The 24,041-nt window shown below is 34.2% G+C and overlaps 1 protein-coding gene and 1 long non-coding RNA gene across 7 annotated transcripts in view; one reads left to right on the top strand and one right to left on the bottom strand.

Moving 5' to 3' along the window:
• The window catches only part of LOC138705043 (uncharacterized), a 136,225-nt gene extending 130,260 nt beyond the window's left edge, over window positions 1-5,965 (top strand). For 4 of the 6 annotated variants that reach the window (XR_011333550.1, XR_011333552.1, XR_011333548.1 and 1 more), the window contains 4 exons: window positions 2,239-2,427; window positions 3,932-4,040; window positions 4,134-4,499; window positions 5,549-5,963. This is a non-coding gene — a long non-coding RNA (uncharacterized lncRNA). Of the gene's footprint in view, window positions 1-2,238; window positions 2,428-3,931; window positions 4,041-4,133; window positions 4,500-5,548 lie in introns of all 6 variants that reach the window. The other 2 variants (XR_011333549.1, XR_011333551.1) reach the window with 2 other exon arrangements.
• Window positions 1-24,041, bottom strand: part of polo (Serine/threonine-protein kinase polo) — a 125,323-nt gene that overhangs the window by 90,127 nt on the left and 11,155 nt on the right. Inside the window, exon 3 of the mRNA XM_069833608.1 lies at window positions 13,616-13,833. Coding sequence (XP_069689709.1) covers window positions 13,616-13,833 — 218 coding nt within the window. The remainder of the gene's footprint in view (window positions 1-13,615; window positions 13,834-24,041) is intronic.

Raw genomic sequence — 24,041 nt, 5'->3', positions numbered from 1 at the left:
AAATCTTGCGGAATATTATTTTTCCATCATAAGTGAATTCTGAATATTCTGTTAGCCATTGCCGGATCAATGTAGATTTTGCACTTATATTTTTCTGCATTATCACGTTAAACTTCACAGGAAAACGTCCTACCGCTCAAAACTTCTCAACACAAATAAGGTGAGGGAAAGAGCAACTGTTAACGAGCATTCAAATGAACCGTTGTTACTGAGATTCAATTGGACAAAAATACAAAGTTCCACTTATTGTTGCATTTCCTGGTAGTGTTAACACTAGGAGGGCCATTCTTTTAAATATTTTGTAATGGTTTACCCTACTAATTCGCAGTTTTACGACTTTTTATAAATATTTCAAAAACACTCTTTCTCCAAAAATTGTGATTTTATGACACACTGAAGGGCAGTACAGCTAATCGGTTTCAGACCGAAAACAGTCATTTTTATAGTATAGTAGGCTATATCTCTGAATCGGTAGCAGCACATGTTGTGATTGTTGCCTGCTTCAAAACTAAGGTTGGTTCTTTGTCGGCATTTATGCCTCCAAACATGTTAAATTCGGTGAAATCTATTGCGAGTGTCGTGAGATTCAAAACATTTTGTTTCCTTTATCAATGGTTTCATGGCCGGTGTGAAGCAAACTTTCCACTTTTTAAATGCCTTAAATTTCGCAGTGAATGCATGTATAAATTATAAAAAGTAAGAGTAAAATGCGAAACTTTACAGTGAGTTAGGCATTTTTAGGCGAATATCAACAAATTAGGCTCTAATAACCGTTTTAGGGCATTTTAGGGCACTATAAAACTCTTTGAATACCTTTCAATTTCCATGAAACACAAATATTAATAATTATTTTTACTTTTCTCCTAAAGAAACAAAATAGGCATTTGCCCTAGAATCCGATGTCTGCTGATGACAATCTACTTCAAAACATATCGTGGGGTCCACAATGATGCCCTATTTCATGTCAGCATTGTACGCTAAAATATCTACTCGTCTCGTTGACCCATTTTCAGCTAGACAGGAGATTTCTTCTTCTACTATCAAGCCCTTATTTCTTAATGCGGCAGCAATTTTAGATCGTACAAGATGATGTCTAGAGTTCCTCAAGAGCAATCCCTGTTCACAGAATCCCAAGACGTGTACTAAAGTTTCAATCTTTGGGCAGCCATGCCTGCACCGGGTAATGTCGGCACAGCATATCTTGAGGTACTAAGATGCAACTTCAACATTTTTCCCCCATTACGTGATCACCAGCTGAAATCTAGTGTTTTTGCAGCACCCAGGTTCACTTCACTACTGGCAACACTTACTTCAACACCCACATGTTCTAGATATCATGATAGTTAGTCATTTTGTAGTTCTTATGTTGGTACACTTGGAATTATTATTCAGGCCTACCTGCTACTCGATTTAAAATTCACTAGATTTATTCAAACGTAATATTGTGCGTGTATTTTATATGGCGATTATAATATATATAATATATTCCGGGAATTGCGAGTTGTACGTGAAGTTACTATTTCCATCACATCACATAATACAACTATGTGGTGCAATTATTGTTATTATCAGAACTACCGGTATTGTATGTTTCTAGGCAAGTAGAAATTTTGGAGCATTACATTGCAATATTACAATAAATTAACATATTAGAATGTTGTGTTGTATTAAGATTCACTGTTATTTAGTGTGTATTAAGATATTATATTATACAGGCATACTTATATTCTAGAATAGTGAAATTTATAATTAGGCCTACAGATGATTCTGCTGAGGTAAGAGCATTATTTTAACTTCAAAACATTATCCATATAATAAATAAATTATATGATATAACAATTACATTTTTATCATAATATAAGGTATTATCCAGAGAAGCTACATCAAAGAAGGCATCTTTCACTGGCTTATGAGAGATGTATATAGCGATAAACATGTGGTTTATTAGTTTGCTGTTATAAAAACTTCCAACTATCCATTAGAATATACAGGTATCAAATGACTTCTATGTTGAAAGTATTTATAGCTCCAAACTAAAACCATGTGTTAAAATCTCACAGAAGTCAGTGGAACAAAGGAAAACAGTGTCTCCTATGGTGCAGTTATTTTGGAGAATTACGTAATATAATTTTACATAACCTTACAAATATTCAGTCTAATGAAAGTGAATAAAATCAAGATTGAAGTTAGGTTAATTGTAGTTCATATTTTAAAATGCAATAATCACTTTATTTTAAGGTTACAACATGTCCAGAAGGAAAGAGTCTGAAGAACTTATAGGCCTACACCAAGAAAGAAAATACTTTCGTTACAGAGCAGCTTACAATAAGCAGTGGTTAATATGTACAGACAATTGAAGGCTGAAGCAGAATATGAAGATATCTGTCAAACCAAAGCGGTTCTAATGGCAAGAATTGCAAATCTCTTGTAAGTAGGCCTACCTGTTTTTATAGATAATATTTGACGGGATCAGTACAGATCTTATTCCATAAGGATGCATCCATGATAGTGTGTTAAAAAATATTTACAAATAATTTAACATACGAAGACTTTTCTGTAACCTAATCTAATGCAACTTCATGATAAACTAATGCATGTGGTTGAGTTTACATGCAACTGAATTTTGAAAAATTTTAAGCTTACTTAGAATTACAAGTCCCAAATAAAGTAAAGTCCCATCACTGATAACCTTTTGTATGTACAAAAATATTCTTGTATTCAATAACGCAGAAGAATATTTTTATTATTGTCCCAAGTACTTCAATGTATTACCATAATCTTTAAGGCTATAGGAATAATTAAAAAGGAGCATATTATATGTTTACTTGTTCCAGATATTGTTACACCACAGGCATGTATGTATAAGAAGCATTAAATTGGACTCTCACTTTGAGAGGGGAACAGAGGTTAAGGGTGTTAGAGTGTAAGGTTCTTAGGAAAATATTTGGGACTAAGAGGGATGAAGTTACAGGAAAATGGAGAAAGTTACACAATGCACAACTGCAAGCATTATATTCTTCACCTAACATTATTAAATCCAGACGTTTGATGTGGGCAGGGTGTGTAGCACGAATGAGTGAGTCCATAAATGCATATAGAGTTAGTTTGAAGACCTTTGGAGAGGCCGAGACGTAGATGGGAGGATAATATTTTGAGGGAGGTGGAATATGATGCTAGGGACTGGATTAATATTGTTCAGGATAGGGACGAATGGTGGGCTTATGTGAGGACAGCAAAAACCTCTGGGTTCCTTAAAAGCCATTTGTAAGTAAATACTGTAAATAAAATATATAATCTCCATACTTTTATCACAGCATTCATAGAATGCAGTAGAAATAATTATTACCAAATCTGAAAAGAGGCATATTCTGTCTACACCAGGGAAAAACAAGAAATATCCACAATCTATAACTGGCATCAGATAATTTTTCCAAGGAAGTCATTGCAAGATTTGTATATGATAGACCGAATCGAGATGAAGAAAATTATGGCAGTAACATATATATTTTTTTTTAATTTTAATAAGTTAAAAGACTGTAGACTTTACTCTTATAATTACGTCTTATTTACCACTACCGGTACTATTTTCATTCCTGTTCAGGAAAAAGAGTAACAGCCATGCTGGTACTGGGCCATGTAATAGGAAACTATGATTACATACTTCATTTGAAGGATCACGTTCGTCATTAAGGACAATTTTGAAGGAAATGTAGTTTAAATTGAAAAAAGAGGGCAATCTCACATTAGTAAGAGAAAGTAAAAATATTAATTTTAAGAGAATATGTGAGAAATATGAAAAGTGTGGGTCCAAAGTCTGTTGTTTTTCTGGATGAAACGTGGATTTTTATGAATGGCAGGATTTATTACAATATTTTAAGATAGTAAAGGGAATAAATGTTGTAACATTATTAATTCCATGTATATTTCATAGACTGCAACACATTCATGGAGCAAACCAGTATCGTTGGTGGTAAGGTTCAAGGAGTTATGCATCGACCTGCTGTGGAAGGAAGACTGGTCATTGTACAAGCTGGAACCTGGTAATATAACTACAATACTATTAAACTATATATAGTGTAGTAACTTTTATTATGTGTTCTATCTAGAATCTAAATATCTTGTCTCTTTTATAGATGCAGATTTAACTTTTTGCATCAAATTTGAAGACTGGCCAAGATTACTATGGTGCCATGAATACAATCCAGAAGTGGGTGGAAAGGTAGCTTATTGTTGGGTTGAGAAATTTAGGTCCTTCGATTATTGTTATGGATAATGCTTTCTACCACAATAAAATTGCAGAATACAAACCCACAACGAAAGGAGACGAGATCAGTTAATGATAAATATAATTTCTGTAGAATCTGAGTAATGAACTGTGATGTTAAATTGCATTATTTATGTTTAAATGTGAATTTTGTAGACATGACTGAGACTGGGGTTACCATTGCCAGACAATGCAAACAGGAATAAACGACACTTGGAAAGGTGATTCTCTAAATGTAAGTAATTCATAAGTAATTTCCCCCCCCCCCCCCAATGGTGGTTAATTGTTTGTCATTCAGCCATATGAAGCGAGTTGTGTAAACCAATTTATCAACACAATCATTGCCCAAGGTGTGTCATAGGAGGCTGGTTTTCGATACACCAACCTCTCCACCATCCAGGCCATGAGGGTTACCATTTTGCACGACATACAGCAGGACAGGTGCATCAGAGGCCACCGCTAATTTAAGAAAAGTGAAAATATCTCTGATGATCAGACAAAATATGACATGCCTATAGATAGATTTCTGTACATTCAAATACAAGGATGCTAGACGATCTCATCATTGATAAATTCAAGTTGTGTTTTTTCTGTTGCTTAGGACTTAACGATAGAGTTTCCCTTCCAGGGATTAGCTATTGTGATGATCCAAGAAGCCAGTGAGGCTTATTTCGTTGGTCTCTCAGATACACCAACCTCTCCGACATCCATGCCATGAGGGTTAACATTTTGCACAATGACTTCCAGCTAGACAGGCATATCAGAGGCCACCATTAATTCAGAGGAAAGTGAAAGTGTCTGATAATATGATGTCTTATATCAGTACCACTATTTTTTTCACGAAATATGATATAGTTAGATTTGTGTACCTTCAAAAGCAAAGAATTCTGTGAGGGTGGTATTTTGCTACAAAACTTGCCAGATCCTTGAGCTAGATTGCACTGAAAGTTTGGCTTATTTTCAACATTTCTGTTTCAAAGCCTGATGTCATATTTTAGATACCGATACAATGTTATTTACGCAGTATTAATTTTCATTCTGTGTACAACAAAATATTTTTTTTTATTTTAGTTTTAATTCCTCCCCCCTTTTTCTACTGATATTTACATGATTAATTGTCCAGTCCAGTATTGTCACCATAATGTCCACTATAATTCTACTAAAAATTAATTCAGTTATTGTTAAATGGGGCTATGTGTAATTACTTTCTTATATTAAACATGCACAGATCCCCTTTCAACATTGACAATTTCTGTGTTAAATCAAATTCTGTCTTTCTTTTAGTCTCAAAGGATCCCATGATGCCACCAAACATTATCAAGAGGTTGGTTAAGGAAGAGGACGTCTGGAAATTTGGTAATATAATGACTAATTTAAGAATTATGGCTGATGCAAATGCTGGAGCAAACATAATATGTCTATCCAAAACCATAGTTTTCTTTTTATATCACTTTGTATTTTTCAGAAAAATAAAGTTAAGTGTGCTGTTACACAGAAAATAATACAGTTGATTGTTCATTGTGTATTTTTGTTGTTGCCTAACTGTGATTTATGTTAAATTTGTATAATGAAGATATAAAATAAAGTTATTTGCAATCTGTCCTTTGTCGAAGTATCCCTTAGTCCTGAGGCAAAAGTCGGGATATTAGAATTGTGTAATGCTGATTCAATACAGCAACTTGTCAGCATTCATAATATTATACAACAATATAATATATATATATATATATATATAATTACATCACCCTTCTCCATTAATCCTGAAATAATAAAAATACTTAAGTTGTCCTTTCATTTGGTTGAAACAAATCCTTATTATAATATTATAATATAATATTCTCATTATAGAAATAGAAATATATATATTCTCCCTGTAACATAGTCCTAGTAAGCTTATATTAAATTAATTTTCATCATTTTACTAGCTATCTCAAATATTAAATTAATTATAATTCATTGAATTAAATTAGCTCATAAATTAAGTTACTACTTTACCTTATAGATTTATCTAAATTTAAATAAATGTGTAGTGAAGATTATTGCTGGAGAACCTTTTAAGTGTAGTGAAAATATTTGTAATTTAAATTTATGTATTGTATTGATTAAGGCTGGTTGAGTGGAAGAGAAGGCCTTATGGCCTTAACTCTGCCAGCGAAAATAAAACATTATTATTATTATTATTATTATTATTATTATTATACAAAATTAAAGTTTAATTTTTTTTGTATAGAGATTGGTCGTGAAAAGTAAGTATGATTTTTAAATTTTCATTACTTGGTTAGTTAAAAATAAAATTTCACTTTTCTCATTGTACTTTTTAATTATATTTATACATGCGTATCTATATCTATTAAAGAGGAATATGTGCAGCAAAAGAAATGGAAAATAATAGTGATGAATGTAATGTAGTTTTTAAGAATAATTTTTTTTAAGACATGACCATTTAAATTGTCCTTCAAATTTTATTTACGGCACATAATACCATCTTTCGTGGCATAAATTGTTTTACTTTTTTTCAGAGTTTGTTTTATTCTGATCCACAATTTTTAAATGCTCTCCACTGACAATTTGTTCAATTTATTGAAAAGAATTAATATTAGTGCTTTACGTTCAAAGTTGGTAAGACTGAAGTACGGCCATCTTGGATTTTTTAGTACATCACTATATGTTGTGCCGAGTATACCATCGAGAGATCTGCCAGGAACGGAACGAACAGCTGCTAAATTTGCGTCATTTTCAGGCTAGATATCCATTCACTAGTCGAAAGTCCTTTCTTGTTTGCAATCCAACTGTTGGCGGCTGTTACTTCGCTATACATCTCAACACCTTTTCCCCGTCCTGAAAGGGTCTTCCACGATTCATATTCACGACCTCTCAATTCTTCTCGAAAATTTCGAATTGTAGCTTTAGTAAAGTCTTCGGGAAAAGAAAGGCAGAGGGAATCACATGACGATTTGAGTTCGACATCTAACTGTATCATCATGTTAACATGCGGATTATCTGCTCTGATTAATGACAGACAGATGTTACAATGTTGAAGAAAAGCTTCCCACGAACCGCGTATTAACTGAAGTCCTTTTAACTTTTTACTAGTGTACAGCATGCTATTTGGAATATCAGCTGGGAGGAAAAGCATTTCTTTAACAGAGCTTCGAAGGATCTTATCAGCGTCTTCCAAAAACTCTATGTAGTCATGTTTTTAAGAGGCTAATTGTAAAATATATGTTACTCTTAGTATGAATAATTTTTTGTAGTTTGTATATATTACATCAGTGTTTTCAATGTGCAGTACCTGCATGTACTGTATATGTGTATTTCCAAGATAACCAGATATGCTAAGGTATTCATTTAATGTTTACCGCCTAACAAAAGACATGAAGATGCCATTTATGGCAAAAATGTTTGTCCTCACCCCCACTGGGGTTCTATTTGAGTTTGTATAATTGGGTCATGTTTTGACTTATTTATATATTAAAGGTAAGCAATTGATGGAACCATACATAAATAATTGTATTTTATTACAAGTTTCATGTTTAATTAAAATGATTGATGCATGGTTGTTCATGCATAATTCGACATTAAAACCACATTTCGTGCATACTTGTAACTTCTTTTTGTAGGAAAAATTATTTTCTAGTTTCTGTATTTTGTAGTAATACAGTATTTACTTTAGCTGATGGCACATTTTCTCGACAAAATGTATACAGAACTCCTTGATTTGACTTGGAGAATAAATACAAACTACTAAAATTGAGAAGAAAGCAATATGCTTGTGTACGGTATAGCTGACAGGGGGTGAATGAAGTTGGTGTGTGTGTTCTGATGTTCCTTATATAAAGGTCACTGTGATGTATTAATAAGTTGATTTGCCATTGTCTCTCATGCAAATTGAAAGCAGTGTTTTCCACTCAATTTCAGTAGCCTGTATGTATTTCACAAGTCAAATTAAGGAGAGGAGTTCTGAATAAATTTTGTCGAGAAAACAGATACTCAGCTAAAGTAAAGAATGAGAATGACATAGTAGCGTATAAACTACAACGAAAATATAAAAAGGGCTTCAACATGTAGTAATGAAACCGACCTGAAGAAGACTAGGGAAATTAGCGAAGTGATTCAAGGACAAAACAGTGATGTGGACGTTAATCCTATTGTGTTACCAGATTGTAACTTTTGTCCCCTCACTTCATGCGAAATAGAAAGAACTTTTCCTATGAAAAAGTTCATTTTTATGGATAGAAATATCTGAAAAAATGGAAAAGACTTATGTCACAAAATTTCATACAGTAATGAAAGAAAATTGTCTGTATCAAATTGGTTTTAATTAAAATAGCAATATGCAATAAGCCAATAACTAAGAAATTAACATAACCCTTTTTTTTTATTCCCAGTAATTTGAACATTTTCTAGTATATAGCTAGTGTTTTGTTTTTCGTAGAATCCTATATTATGATAAATTTACCAGCTCTTCCATTTTTAGTTCATACTAGTGGCCTGAAGCAACAATAGCTGCTTGTATATTGGATAAGTAATAAAAAAAATAAATAAATACACAATTAGACTAAAAATAAAGCAATAAGGAACACAATACCTTTGTACAATGTCATTGAAGGCAGCAATTAGAACCAAACACAATTCTTTGTATAAAATCTAACTTTACACACTGCATATGAACAACTGAGTCAAACACAACAATGACTGAAAAACATAACTTGACACAATTAGAATCAGACTTATATTACATTAATATAGAAAGAAGATACCTTGGCAATATTTATTGACTTTCAGTTAGCATATGACTCTATTTGGAGAAATAAATTATTACTAAAACTCCAGAAATTAGGTATCTCCAGCAATATGTTCAAATGGATATCAGAATTCCTTAGTCAAAGATTCATTGCCACTAAATTCAATAACTCACTTTCTAGTTACAGACAAACATATCGAGGTCTACCTCAAGGCGCTGTCCTCAGCACAACTTTATTCAATATTTATATAAATTACACCCTCCCTATTAGAGGAATCAAACATGAAAACAGCACTATTTGCAGATGATATAGTTTTGTGGACTTCAGGATCTTACAGACATAGAGACAAAATTCAAAATTCTGCTCTTAAAGCTCTAAATTAACTACATGAATGGAATACATCAAATTTGATGACACTCAATTTAAGCAAAAGTAACTACCAAATATTTTCACTCGGTAAAAAAGAAAGAGAATTCAATATCCAATACAATGGCCAACACCTTCCTAGGACTTATGAATCCAAATATCTTGGAGTTATTTTCGATAGTAAGTTAACATGGAGCAACCATTTGAAATACATTTCTGAAAAAGCTCGTAAAAGATTCTCCCTTCTAAAAAGACTAGCAGGAAAGAAATGGGGATGCTCTAGGAATACTTTGAACACTACACACAAAATGTTTATACAGCCAGTGCTGACATACTGCGGAGAAATTTTAATTACTTCACCTTTCATAAACGACATAGAATATGTTCAAAACCAAGCTCTCAGACTCATTACTGGTGGAATCAAAACAACTCCAATAGATTCTATGAGATTCCTCACTAATATTAACAGCATCAAAATGATAATAGAAGAAATAGCACTGATTCAATATGAAAAACTTATCAGATTACCAGGAAACAATTGGCATTCATACAGTCCTCTCTGTAGATTGAAAACTCAAAAAAGTTTCATATCCATTGTGGAATTTAAAAGAAAACTTACAAATTAAACCAACCCCTTTAACTCTATTAAATATAGAATATAATCTAAATTTAACAGAAGAAATACTGAAATCAGAAGTAAACACTGAAATACTGAAACAATTGTCTTTAGAGACAATTAATATTAGGTACCCTCCACAAAACTGGCTTCATTTATACACCGACGGATCCTTGATCTCCAGAGAACAAGGTGCCAGTGCAGGTATTACGTGCTCTCTCTTCTCACTTTATAGATCTCTTGGATATGGAACAACAAGTTTTGATGGTGAAATCATTGCAATAAGTGAAAGTCTCAGGAATCTTCTATGCCACATCAATAAATTTAGGAATGCAGTTATATTGTCAGATTCCAAAGCAGCTATTCTATCAATCGTCTCTAAACACACACCTTCATCTCAAACAGCAGAAGTAACTAAAATGCTCTCTCAATAACACTCAATAAAAGAATTGTATTCCAATGGATACCATCCCATTGTGGAATCCTGGGAAACGAGAATGCGAATGCTTTAGCAAAGAAGGGCAGCACTGCTACTTACAGACCTGTTACTAAATCTACGTATTACTCTGTGAAGAGATTTATTAAATCTACATACTTAGACTTCAACAAACAAAATTTGATAACTCAATCCCAAGGGAAAAAAATGGAACTCCCTGCATCAAAATCCACAGTTAATTCCCGATTTACCACGAAAATCGTCTGTAGCTGCATTTAGATTGGCAACAGGCCATGATTGTTTGGCCAAACACCTGCATAGAATTGGAATATATCAGTCCCCTAACTGCCCTCTGTGCAACTCAAACCAAGAAAGGATTCGGAACACCTCAAAATCTGTGCTTCAGTGGCTGGTCATGATAATATCCTTGAAAAATATTGGAGTGCAAGAGGTCAAATGACTTTATTGTCAAACGCCTGGCATTAGAAAACAACAACAACATATTACATTAATATTTCTTTGTAAACAATGTTTTTTCGTATATGCTATATCACCATCTTGGCCATGTTTACTTGTATTTCTAATGACAACTTGTACACCTTGTGGATTCTTGACAGGGCTCAATGCCACATACAATAGTCCATGGGTGAATACAAGCTTAGAAAGGTAGATGCCAAGTTTCTTAAATGTCTACCCTTGTGCCTTGTTGATGGTCATAGCAAATTCCAGCCTCAAAGGGAACTGCGATCTTGTCATTGAGAAAGAAATATTTGCATCAATAGAAATTAGCTTTAGCCTTGACATAAAAACTATGTTTCCCTTTCCAGCACCAACTTTGAGGATGAGTTTATGTGGTGGCATTACTGAGGGTGTAATGGAATTCAGATATTCTAGTGGTATGTTTAACTTTCCCACAGGGTCAAATGTGAGATCGACACTGCAGTACTTCTCGGAACCCCCTACAATTAAATGCATCACTTCCTTGTTGATTACATAACAATTGTCATAGAGAGAACACACAATAACTCGAGTCGAATATTCATCAACTATACCAGCAATTAACGAATTACCAAAAACTGGCTGACAACCGAGTTTTCCTTGCATATAAAGTTATTTGGAATGATAATATTTTCACCGAGATTATTTTACTAATATGTTCCATTTCCTAATTGAAGTAACCACTCAGAAAACGCTCGTTCATTGAAATTGGCTTGATTATTTTGGATTAAATGAAGAATAATAAAGGAATTCTAAATTTTACTGTTCTGAACACAGGATTCGAGGATTTGAACTCAGCTTGACATTGGCACCACTGGCAATACCTGCCTGAAATCACCATCAAAAAAGAATAACTTTCCCACTCATTGGAATATTACCTAATCATTGATCATAATGTCTCTTAACAAACGGTCCACACAGTCAACTGGTACAGCAGGATCATCGATGCTTCATCAGTGAGACCTTGGCTTTTTCAGAGTTAGCCTTAATGCAAGAAACTGACAAAGATGTTATAGGAACAGGAAGATTAACTGACATTTGCCTTACAGTTGGGGAAAATCTCGGAAAACCCCAACCAGTTAATCAGCCCGAGTGCAAGTCCAGAGCCTTAGCAGACTAAGCCACGCTGGTGGCCAACATTGTTGTTAACTTTCATACAATATACAGTATATATACAGTACATCGTTCAATGTTTAATTTTTTTCAGGAAAATTTCAATACTCCATAATTTTGTTTATTACAATCAAACTGAAATAGTTATTAATATCAGTATAATATTTTCTGCTGCAACGTTAATCCCTATTACCTTCTGCTTCAGTTAAAGTCAGAGAACATTATCTCCGAAAAGTACAAATTTTTGCTAAGAAAATCAGCTATTGTTCTGAATCACACAAATGCGTCTAAGAATAAATTTTCGACATTGTAAAAATGTAAAACGCTTATCTTCATAAACAAATGAGCAATTGTTAAATAAACAACGGTATTCACCTTTTTTCCTTCCTTCTGCAAAGTTGCGTTTTTAGAGTTAAAGTTGTCTGATTAAGCCTTTGATCTTTTCTCAAAATGTTGTCGGTCTCTCACACTTCCAAATGCCTTCTTTATATGCAATACAATTTTAAAAATACCAAAAAAAAAAAAACTGATGTGAAACAATCACATGACCTTCTTTATCCCTCTGCTTTATATAAACTTAACTGAGGTTTAAAAGTACCCTCCAATAAAAAAAACCCTTCAAATAAAAGTTGTAGTTATTTAGATGAAAGTAACAAACTCTTTTCACTTCACATGGTAATCTTGGTTGTGAACAATAGTTGAATATCATGACAAATAGGTGCAAAGCATACTTTCATTATTTGAACCACGCTTTTTGTACAGGTGTATACAAAGCACCCCATTACTGAGACTATTTTAATGAACTTGCTATGACTTCAAAAACCTAATATCATTAAACACAGCAGTAATTAATAAATCAAATTAATATACTACAAAATTTCTTATTAAATAAGGTTAGATAAAGTAAATTTAACAACAAATAAATTTCACGCACTAGTACTTGGACCCTAGCCCTCTGTGTAGAGGTTTAGCATCCAGACCACTATACCACCAAACACTACTTTGATTTAGCCGCAATAACTACAATACTTAAGATCCCACATCACATAACCAAAGCCCTTGATATGCACACATCATGATTAATGAAGAAAACATTAGCCTTCTTTATATACATTTCTTGTTATATTTGTTAAATTACAAAATGTATAAACAAATGTTTCAAGTTCTTAGTATTTTTGCAAATTTCTTGAGTGAGATACATTTCCCATTGTGATAGATGCTTTAGTTTTCTCAAAATTTAGCATAAGCAACAAAATTATATATGTAGGTCTCGGAATTTTAAATGTATAATTGCATGCACATTTTATAGGTTTTAATGCATATAATTCTCAACACAGGAATATCAAATAACATTAAAGGAAATGAGAGTACTTTTAAGAAAATTTCTCCCATACCATCTTTGCTCTAAATCTGTAAGATCTGTAACTTAGATTTGCAGTGTGGAAAACAGTTTCCCATATATGCATGCATAGTAAATGGTGGATATGTTGTTTCTATCTGCAAATGTACATACAGATTGGTGAAGTTACTTTCATGTCACTATCAATGTATCAACCCTTACAAGTTTATACACAAACCTCTTTCTCTCTCCATCATATTCAATTTTGGCTGCCAGACCAAAGTCTCCAATCTTCACCTCCAAATCATCGTTGAGAAATAAATTCCCAAGCTTAAGGTCACGATGAATGATCTTATGTTGGTGAAGGTAAATTACTCCCAGTATTATCTGACGCATGTAGTAGCGGACTTCAGCCTCAGTTAAAGCTTTTCGGCGTTTGTGCAGTTCCATCATTGACTGCAAGAAAATCATATTGTAAGAAAAGTGAAATTGGCACTTTGGGTCAATATCTCCATCATGAACTCAAGTAAAATATTGAAAACGTGTAAACCAAAATTGCAGATCCACAGACCGAACAATGACAATCTCTGCTGTATGAGCAGGGCCATATTTAGGGATCCTTATACTCCTGAGCAAAAAAAAAAGTCAATCTCATTAATGTACCAACATTTATTTTTTTAGTCAATTAATTAAAGATTATCTAAACTTTAATACGTTGAATAGCAGTCTCACTTTCACTGGTTTCATTACATTCTTAATTTTTTTCTCAGGGTATTTCTTCTCTTTCAGATGTTAATGGATGATACTCCTGCAAAACTGAAGACTGGCAAGATGCTCAGCAATGACACTGTGAAATTTGTGTACAATTTCTTTGAAAATTATGAAATAAGTAGATTATGCTAGGAAAAGAAGATTACATGTCTGTAAAAGAACATGGATGCTTGGCTATGCAGATGATGTGAATATGTTAGGAAAAAATCCACAAACTATTAGTGAAAACACAGGAATTTTACTCAAAGTATGGAGATAGGTTTCGAAGTAAATCACGAAAAGACAAAGTATATGATTATGTCTCGTGGCCAGAACTTTGTACGAAATGGAAATATGAAACTTGTAAATTTATCCTTTGAAGAGGTGGAAAAATTAAAATATCTTAGAGCAACAGTAACAAATATAAATGACACTTGGAAGGAAATTAAACAAAGAATATTGGAAATGCCTGTTATTATTTGGCTGAGGAGGTTTTGTCATTCAGTCTGCTCTCAAAAAAGCTAAAAGTTAGAATTTATAAAATAGTTATATTACCCGTTGTTCTGTATGGTTGTGAAACTTGGACTCTCACTTTTACAGGAACAGAGGTTAAGGGTGTTTGAGAATAAAGTGCTTAGGAAAATTAAGAGGAATGAAGTTACAGGAGAATGGAGGAAGTTACACAATGCAGAACTGCACACATTGTGTTCTTCACCTGACATAATTAAGAACATTAAATCCAGACATATGAGATGGGCAGGGCATGTAACACGTATGGGCAAATCCAGAAATGCATATAGAGTTAGCTGGGAGACCAGAGGGAAAAAGTTCTTTAAGAAAGCCAAGACATAGACGGGAGGATAATATTAAAATGGATTTGAGGGAGTATGATTGTAGAGACTGGATTAATCTTGCTGAGGATAGGGACCGATGGTGGCAATGAACCTGCAGGTTCTCTAAGGGTCGTATTCATAGACGAGACTTTGGACCAAAGTTGACTTTGGAAAGAACAAAGCTGCCATTTTTCTATTCACAGACGACACTTTGACGAAAGTAAACTTCAATCGTGACTTTACTTCGAAGTCACCGAAAACCTAGACTTTGACTTTCGCTCATGGGCATAAGGAAAATGGCTGGTATTTGGGAAATCGTTAAATTTGCCAAGAATATGGAGGACATCCAAGAGATTATTAAAGCTGCTCACGTTTCTTAGCATGTTATTAGATATAGATAATAAATTCAAATCAAAGTACAGATTTGGGGAAAATTTCTGTATATGGATTCCTCACCAACAATTATATCTTGAAATACTAAAAAAAAAAGCAGATTTGTCTGCATTTGTCGAATGCGCATCATTATGCTTACGAAAAGCCACTTTTCAGTGCCAATTATTTACAGTAGAACCTCTATTATCCGTGGTAATAAAGGGAGTAGGCTGAACGGTTAATTGGAAAAATCGGATAATCCATACCATAAAAAATTTTCGTAAAGTGAGTGAATAATGCTTACTTTTTCGTAATTTCCTCTATGATCTTGTATTCAACAAGCTAGGTAGTGAATCAGAGCTCACTGATTTAAGTCTGGTTGTTAAAATGGGTTTTTAAGGGGCAAGGAAACTCCTTTTATTGGCTGTCTGTGGTAAGATAGGGATAGTGGAGGTCTCGTGTTGTTTAGTACAATTTATCCTAGATTTGTATTAAATTGCACACGGCTGTTGTTTAGTCAACTGTCCGAAGACAGTTTGAACCTCATAAGTAACACCAATAAGGCATTACTCAAGAAGCAACTAAACCAAGAGATAATAGGGTAGGGTGGCCAGTTCCTTTCCTCCTCCAATTCATACATCGCCGATTAGCTACATATTGCACACAGTTGTGACTCCAATTTCGTATTCTAAGATGAGCCATAGTTTCTCATTCCCCAAACCACTCAGTTATTTCCACTTTTTATTCTTAGAATAACACGATTTATTTTAATATTCCAAGAAGACATTTTATATAGAAGTTGTACAGTACGACAACTCTAACATTAGACCATACTGTCTTGTAATAGCTTTATCTGGGGGGGGGGGGGAAATACATGCTAATAATGTACAGCACTTCATATATTTCTGTATCATAAAAAAAGTCCCCGCAAGAGAAAGACAGTCAGATAATCAGCCAATCGGTTAATAGAGAGGCAGATAATCGGGATTTTACTGTATTTTGTGTGCACAAGGTTGGAATTTTGAAGTAAGAGAGAAAGAAAAGAATCCGTGTTCTGAAATTTATCCCAGATTTGATAAACAATATTAGATATCCTCGTCAAGTTTCAACATTCATTGATGAATAATAATGAAAGAGGATTATGTGTTCCACCAATAATAGGTCTACGACTTCTTATATCTTCGCGGTTTTATGCTACATGTAAAGATTGATGGCTTAATATTGATTTTGACTATTTAATTCTATAGAGGATAGGTTATACAGTTGCATATGAAGTTAATTTATAATCCTGCGGTCGTCAAAGTTTTTTGCATATTGATTTCAGATAATTTTCAAGTAGTTCCTGCAGACATGCAGAGAGGGAGTAACTCTGCCAACTGTCAGTAGGATAACAACTTAATATGACTCTTTTATAGTCTGTCATTGGTAGCATCTTCTTATCTCCCGTATTTTCAGAATAAAATTAAGTTACAATTAAATAATTATCCTTATATAAAGCTGCAAGAATGGCTAACAATCGCTCAACATGTACCGATGTTCAATTGTTTCACTGACTTGTGACTCAAAAGATGGCTTTGATTGTGGCAATGGCTACGCTATTTCAACTATCTATTATTTAATTCATTTAGAAGGCCATGATTGTGATTGCCAACATTAGAACAAAATAGTCGAATCTCAACTTGTCAAAGTCAAAGTCTCAGAAGTATTGTCTATGAATTTGACTTTTAACAAAGTTAAACTTTATTACGAAAGTCGACTTTGGGAAGTCTTCATCCAAAGTCTCATTTATGAATACGGCCCTAAAAGCTGTAAATAAATAAAAGAATATGGAATAAAAGTGGACAAGCAAAAACAGCTCTTTTTATGTAATTTTAATGAAGCCTACATTTTGTTTAAAGAACACTATACTAATATGAAAATTGGAATTTCCAAATTCTGTGAGTTAATATTAAAACACATTGTCACTGTGTCAACATCTGGCGCTCATTCTGTATGTGTATGCAGCATCTGTCAAAATGTAAAATTAATGCTAATAGAAAGTAAAATCAAAGAGCTAACAACTGGTTAGGAACGTGAGATAAATTTTTATAAACACTGTCTTTTACAACTGATACACAATCCTTCACTACCAGAGTGTCATTTAGGATTCTGTTACAACTATCCCGGTGAAGATGATTTAAGAAAGTTTCCGACAGATATATTTGAATCAAATGCAGTGGATGAAATTATGTATAAACAATGGGTAACAACTGACAGGTCAACAACAGAGACAATTAGTCATTCAACTGATGAGTTTCTGGAAATTTTCTTTGATAAATTAAAGATCTTACTTCAGCATTCTTCTACAAGCAGTACAACAAATTTCCAAAATGAGTTTAAGTTAGTGCTTAATGCAAATGAATATATTGAACTGTGCGATTTTACGGAGAATTATTCCTTCATTGTACAAGATGAAGTCCAGTCTTTCCACTGGAATAATTCTCAAGCGACAATACACCTTTTTGCAATTTATTTTTAAAATGCTGATCATACATTAAATCACATATTTATGTCATCATTTCAGTCTGTTTATCTCACGACACTACAGGTGTGTAGAAACATTTAATGCAATACATGAATAGAAAAAAATCCAAATTAAACCAAAGCACATTATTTCTCTAGTGGCTCTGCAGCACAATTCAAAAACAGACAAAATTTCATGCAAATCTAGTCTTTCAGGTATAGCTTCCTGTAAAGCAGATTTGAATAATTTCGAGGGAAAATTGTTCCGGGGCCAGGTATTGATCCCGGGACCTCTGGTTGAATGTATCAGCACTCTGCCAACTGAGCTACCCGGGAACTCCACCCGACACCGTCTCAACTTTTCCCGGGTAGCTCAGTTGGCAGAGCGCTGGTACGTTCAACCAGAGGTCCTGGGATCGATACCCGGTCCCTCGAAATTATTCAAATCTGCTTTACAGGAAGCTTTACCTGAAAGACTAGATTTGCATAATATATACGTCACTGTGTACGTTAACAGAAAACCACAATTCCAAGTCACACAGAGTTTGTGTGCACTCGATGTGGGTCTCTGGCATTTTGTCAGCCCACGCGAGATGTGTGGATATAAAGGGAAAAGTTGAGACAGTGTCTGGTGGAGTTCCCGGGTAGCTCAGTTGGCAGAGCACTGGTACGTTCAACCAGAGGTCACGGGATCGATACCCGGCCCCGGAACAATTTTCCCTCGAAATTATTCAAATCTGCCTTACAGGAAGCTTTACCTGAAAGACTAGATTTGCATAATATATGTCACTGTGTACATTAACAGAAAACCACAATTCCAAGTCACACAGAGTTTGTGTGCACTCGATGTGGATCTCTAGCATTTCATCAGCCCACGCGAGTTGTGTGGATATAAAGGGAAAAGTTGAGACGGTGTCTGGTGGAGTTCCCGTGTAGCTCAGTTGGCAGAGCGCTGGTATGTTCAACCAGAGGTCCTGGGATCAATACCCGGCCCCGGAACAATTTTCCCTCGAAATTATTCAGACAAAATTTCATTTAACTTTGCTTTCATGAAGTAGATTTTTTGGTGTCTGATGAATGGCATTTCTATGCTACATTGCATGGAAAAGGCTCATGTGATGGTGTAGGTGTAACAGTGAAATGTCTAGCAGCACATACAATCAATCAATCTTCTTAATGTATCCAGCTGTTTGCTGACAACATAAAGTCCACTGTAGTCTATTCAGTTGTTTTTCACGAGAAATGAGGGGTATTTTGATCGGTGTTCATTATAGATGCCTGTTGCTAGTAGCCAGAGTTGGGGTGTAGTCAATATATACTGCAGGGCTGTGTCTTCTGCAAGTGGTAGATGATTTTAGCAGCATGTACAAGTTTACAAAGATCATACAGTAACCAGATAATGACTCATCAGCTTTATAATCGGTGTGTAGACGATATTAAAACTGGGTGACTTTGAATACATAACCATTTCTCAACATTCTGAAGAAGAGCAACTTCTGCAAGAGCAATTAAAAAATGCACACATAATTTCTGGAACACAAAAACTACATGCTTCCATTCCCATAAACACCCAAAAAATGATAAAGTTATATTCCAACTCTGAAATTTATCAAGAAGAAAACATTTCAGTATATTATGAACTCTACTACTCCAATATTGCAGGATTTGTCGCTTGTAATGATAACAAATGGTGGATTGTGTGTGCTAAGTGTAGAAGAAACAGAGTGAAGATTATGCTTCCACATCCCAGTGGACCATCTTCATCATATGCTTATCCCACAAGACCAGATAAGAATCATATCTACACAATCAATTTTGATGATGTCACTTGATCTGCGAACTTCAACAGGAAAAACTTACATTCTCCCACATAAGGAGAGCATCAAAATCGACAAAAAGCATATATCAACATGTAAACAGTAAGATTAAAACTGACAATTAAAACAAAAATTATTTCTGATGAACATTTGAAGGGTTTGGTGCAACAACCAGTCAAGTGACTTTTTTTTTTTTTACTAAATTTGTTTTTTTTTTTCGCCTCCGTTCTTGTATCTGCTGAAGAGACGCAGCTTTTGGTACAACAAGAAGTCATCTTGTGTGCTCCTCAGCAGAGCTTCAGCATCTTAAAAGATGACCGTTCTGTGTACTGGAACTAAGTTTAGAGCAACAACCAATGATCTGTATTACTTGACTCTTTGTCGCCTTGAATAACCGCAGTGATTCATTGCTACTAGAGTTCATAGATGTCTGATAAAAGCTAATAGGCGCGCTTTCTTCTCTTGCATTTACAGTGCGTGTATTGACATCATGATAATTAATTGTACAGATCTATTCTGCAGTCTGTAATATTTTTAAAACTATTCTATGCTTTAAATCAGTGGTCATCAAACTCGCTGAAATGGGTAACGGGTAAGAAGTGTAACACAATATGCACAGTCATGCAGAAGGGTGGGGTAGAAAACATACCTGCCAGCAGCCACGGATGCACGTTAGTGCCTATCTTATCCGCAGATGCTAGCCTGAGGGTGCACTGTGCTCATGACTGCTGTTTTAAATAACTAAACAAGTTTATCATAGATGATGAAAATAACACTTCCTTTGACAATTCGGAACATCCTGATTTTATGTTTAGACTTTCTGATAATAATGACACCAGTGATGAAAATATGAAAGACAAGAAAAGGCATGACAATTTGGAACATCCCAATTTTATGTTTAGGCTTTCTGATAATAATGACACCAGTGATGAAAATGTGAAAGACAAGAAAAGGCACAGAGATCCAAGTGAATGGAAGAGAAATATCTACAAGAAAGCATGTGCTCATGGTGAATCGTATGTTACCTCTAGAGGGAAGTAAGTATCGGCCAAGAAACAGGGTCCACTATGCACTTGTAAACTTCTTGCTACAAGTTCACAACTGAAGAAAGAGTACTCATTTATACACATTCAAAAGAAGTAATATATGTACCAGACCAATTGTATGAAATAATAGAGGGATGTGGGAGAGATTTTCATGTTCACCATGTATCTCAAGAGGAGATATTGGATATGAGATCTAATCTTCAGAATTAGGTACCATAAGAAAAGTGCAATATTCAAGAAACGACAATTTTCTATTTCCAAGAACAAGATATTTCTTTACAATGAGAGTCATCCCTGTGAAGTGCCTGTCAGTCCAAGTCATACTTTCTTGGAATGTGAAATGGACAGATACAAAGTTCTGAAGGTACCTCTAGCAGCTGATGTACTTATACTTGTTTTTTTGAAAGATGGGACATGACAGTTAAGCGGCCGAGCTTGGAACTGCAGTGCTATATTGCCAATATAGACTACCACGCTGCCAGCTGATGGAAGCTAGCAATTGACGTTAAGATGGCTGACGTTAAAACATTCATTGGCAATTGACGCGAAGGTAAGAAAACAATACAAAAATCGACAGAGAAACAAACACGAAATGAACGAATGCTAACATTGTATGCACAATAAATGTCGCCAAGAGAGCTATTAAGCACTCACCACGTGTGAAAGTCAAGTTTGGCAACTCAACCGTTGTTACCATAGCAACAGGCCTACCACGCTATGTGATATTCAGTTGTTTTTCCGATCGCAACACTCCTCTCATGTTCCATCTTTCAAAAAAACAAGTATAATGCACAAACTACATATGCAACGAGTCTGCCATTATAGCCTCACAAATATCATGTCATGAAAACTGCATGTGAATAAGTATGTGTCACCAGTATACTTTCCTTCCTATGAAAGACTGAAAAGGGTAGAGCATGTGCCACCAGTATACTTTCCTTTCTATGAAAGATTTAAAAGGGGAGATTCAAATGGGTGTGATGCAGTCAGTGAGAGAATGAAGAGTGATTCTGGTTTATACTATTCGAATATCATTGTAATATTTCTTGAAGATGAGTATAAAATACATATACATAATAGATTCTAAATACCTTGAAGTAAAAATATATACTTTGCAGCAAGTTTCACGAGAACAGAACATGTTTGGTGCAACGACGAGTCATTTGCAATTGTATTTTTTTTTATTTATACAGCAAACGTTATGTTCTAATGAAATTATGAGCACATTAAATAATCCCTAATGGGTATATCTTTCAATAGAGTTGAATATTTTATCATAATTTTCTATTTATAAACCTAGGATGATTTTTGCTTCTCCTGTAAGATTATTAAAAATGCAAATGGCCTGTTATTGCAATGCATTCTTCATTTATGAACATCAGCAATACATTATACCTGTGTATGTGAAAACATCTTCGTCAATAACTCTGCACTTCCAAAATGAGACTTACAAGATATTTAAAGGGTATACAGACCAACAACATATATTTTTTTCATAACTGTTCATTTCTTAATATTTCAAGGTTAAATGTTACATGCTATGACCTTGTGCACTTGTAATATCCATTGGTAACCGTTTATAAACATATCTTCCAAATGGCCTTATAAAAGTTGTAAATTCTTATGATTCAGTACTTACAGGAATCTGATAATACCCTGATCGACATTCAATTTTAGAAAAATATTTCGCCCCTTTGAGTTTCAAAAGAATCTCATCAACTATTGGTAAAATTAATCTTTCTCTCTTAATACAACGGTTTAAATGTGTATAGTCATCACAAATTCTATCATTTCCATTAGATTTAGGCACAACTACCATTCCGGCAACCCATTCTGTTGATTTTGTAATTTCTTCAATTATTCCTTCTTTTACCATGCCATCTAGCTCCTCTTTAACTTTATCTCTGAGTGGAAAAGGAATACATTTTGGAGAATTAATGGCATGTGGTTCCATGCCTGACCTTAGAGAAATATGATATTCCTCCTTCGTTTTCCCTATACCATCAAATAATTTTGGATATTTATCAATGATCGATCCTGCTTCTACCATGTAATAAATTTTTTTGAATGATAATTTTTCATCAGCTGGCCTTCCCAACAAGGGTTCCTGTCTTCCTGCAATCACAAAAATGTCTTCAAAAAATGTTTATCTTCATACTTCATTTCAGCAGAAAATTTTCCTATACTGGTACATTTAATTGGATTCTTGGCTGGTCCAAACAGTTTAGCAACAGTTTGCTGCAGTGTGGTATGAGGGAACAATCTTCGAAAATTCCTCCAAGATAAAACAGTTATATCAGCACCTGTGTCAATCTTAAATTCCACCGGCTTATGAGAAACTTCACCCCACATTTTCCATGATTTATATACACCATCACCTCACTTTAATGTCTGTAAATAGTAATTTACCTGCTCAACCACTGCTGTTACTTCCTCTATATTTTTGTGACATACAACTGCAAAATGTCCTCTTGAATGACATTTGTAGTATTCTCTGAATCGAGCTGCACATTTCCATTTGTCTTCATGTCTATTACTTGACCCACAATACATACAGTTACTTTCATTGGGTAGCTTGCCTTTTTCCTTAGCAATCCAATATCTGCACACTCTATATTGTCTGGGCGGATGACCGACTATTGTATTTTAACTCTCTCTGCTTGCTGAACTTCAGATATACATGCAGTTAAAGATAATGTTGGATCCATCTGCAACACTTGTGATAAATTATTGTCTGATATTCCCACAATAATATGATCCCGTATGATTTCTTCTTTCAAATTACCGAAGTCACAATTCTTTGATAAATCTGTTATTAATTCATCAACAGACTCACCATTCTGTCTCCTTAAATTGAATTGCGCTCCCTCAAAAATTATATTCTTCTTTGAACAGAAAAAATTGTTATAGCAATTCATTACAATGTTACATTTACATTTGTCTGCTTCGTTCAAGTTAAAGAATCCAAATATTATTTCTGCTTCATCTCCCATTGTATAAATCAGGTCACCAATATGTTCTTCATTAGGTTTCTTAATTATCCTACTGACTTTCCTGAACGTCTCATATCTACATATCCACCTGTCATTCTTCTGCTTTAAAACTAAATTTTTCAGGAATATGATACTGTGATCCTTCCACATTTGCATGCTCTATATTTGTAACTTGTAGAGACATATAAGTTTACACCTGACACCATGTTTTAACATGAACATTTATTTAAAAGAGAACAAGGTTAATAATCAGTACAAAATCAATAACCATATCTCTATAACAACCATGGATGATGCCGACAAATTAATAAAAAGTGCACTGAAAGAGGTACTGAATCTGCCTACAGACAT

Source organism: Periplaneta americana, chromosome 8, assembly GCF_040183065.1.
Source record: "Periplaneta americana isolate PAMFEO1 chromosome 8, P.americana_PAMFEO1_priV1, whole genome shotgun sequence".
Lineage (NCBI taxonomy): Eukaryota > Metazoa > Arthropoda > Insecta > Blattodea > Blattidae > Periplaneta > Periplaneta americana.
Note: the sequence above shows the minus strand (reverse complement) of the source record. Positions and strands in the feature narration are given on the sequence as shown.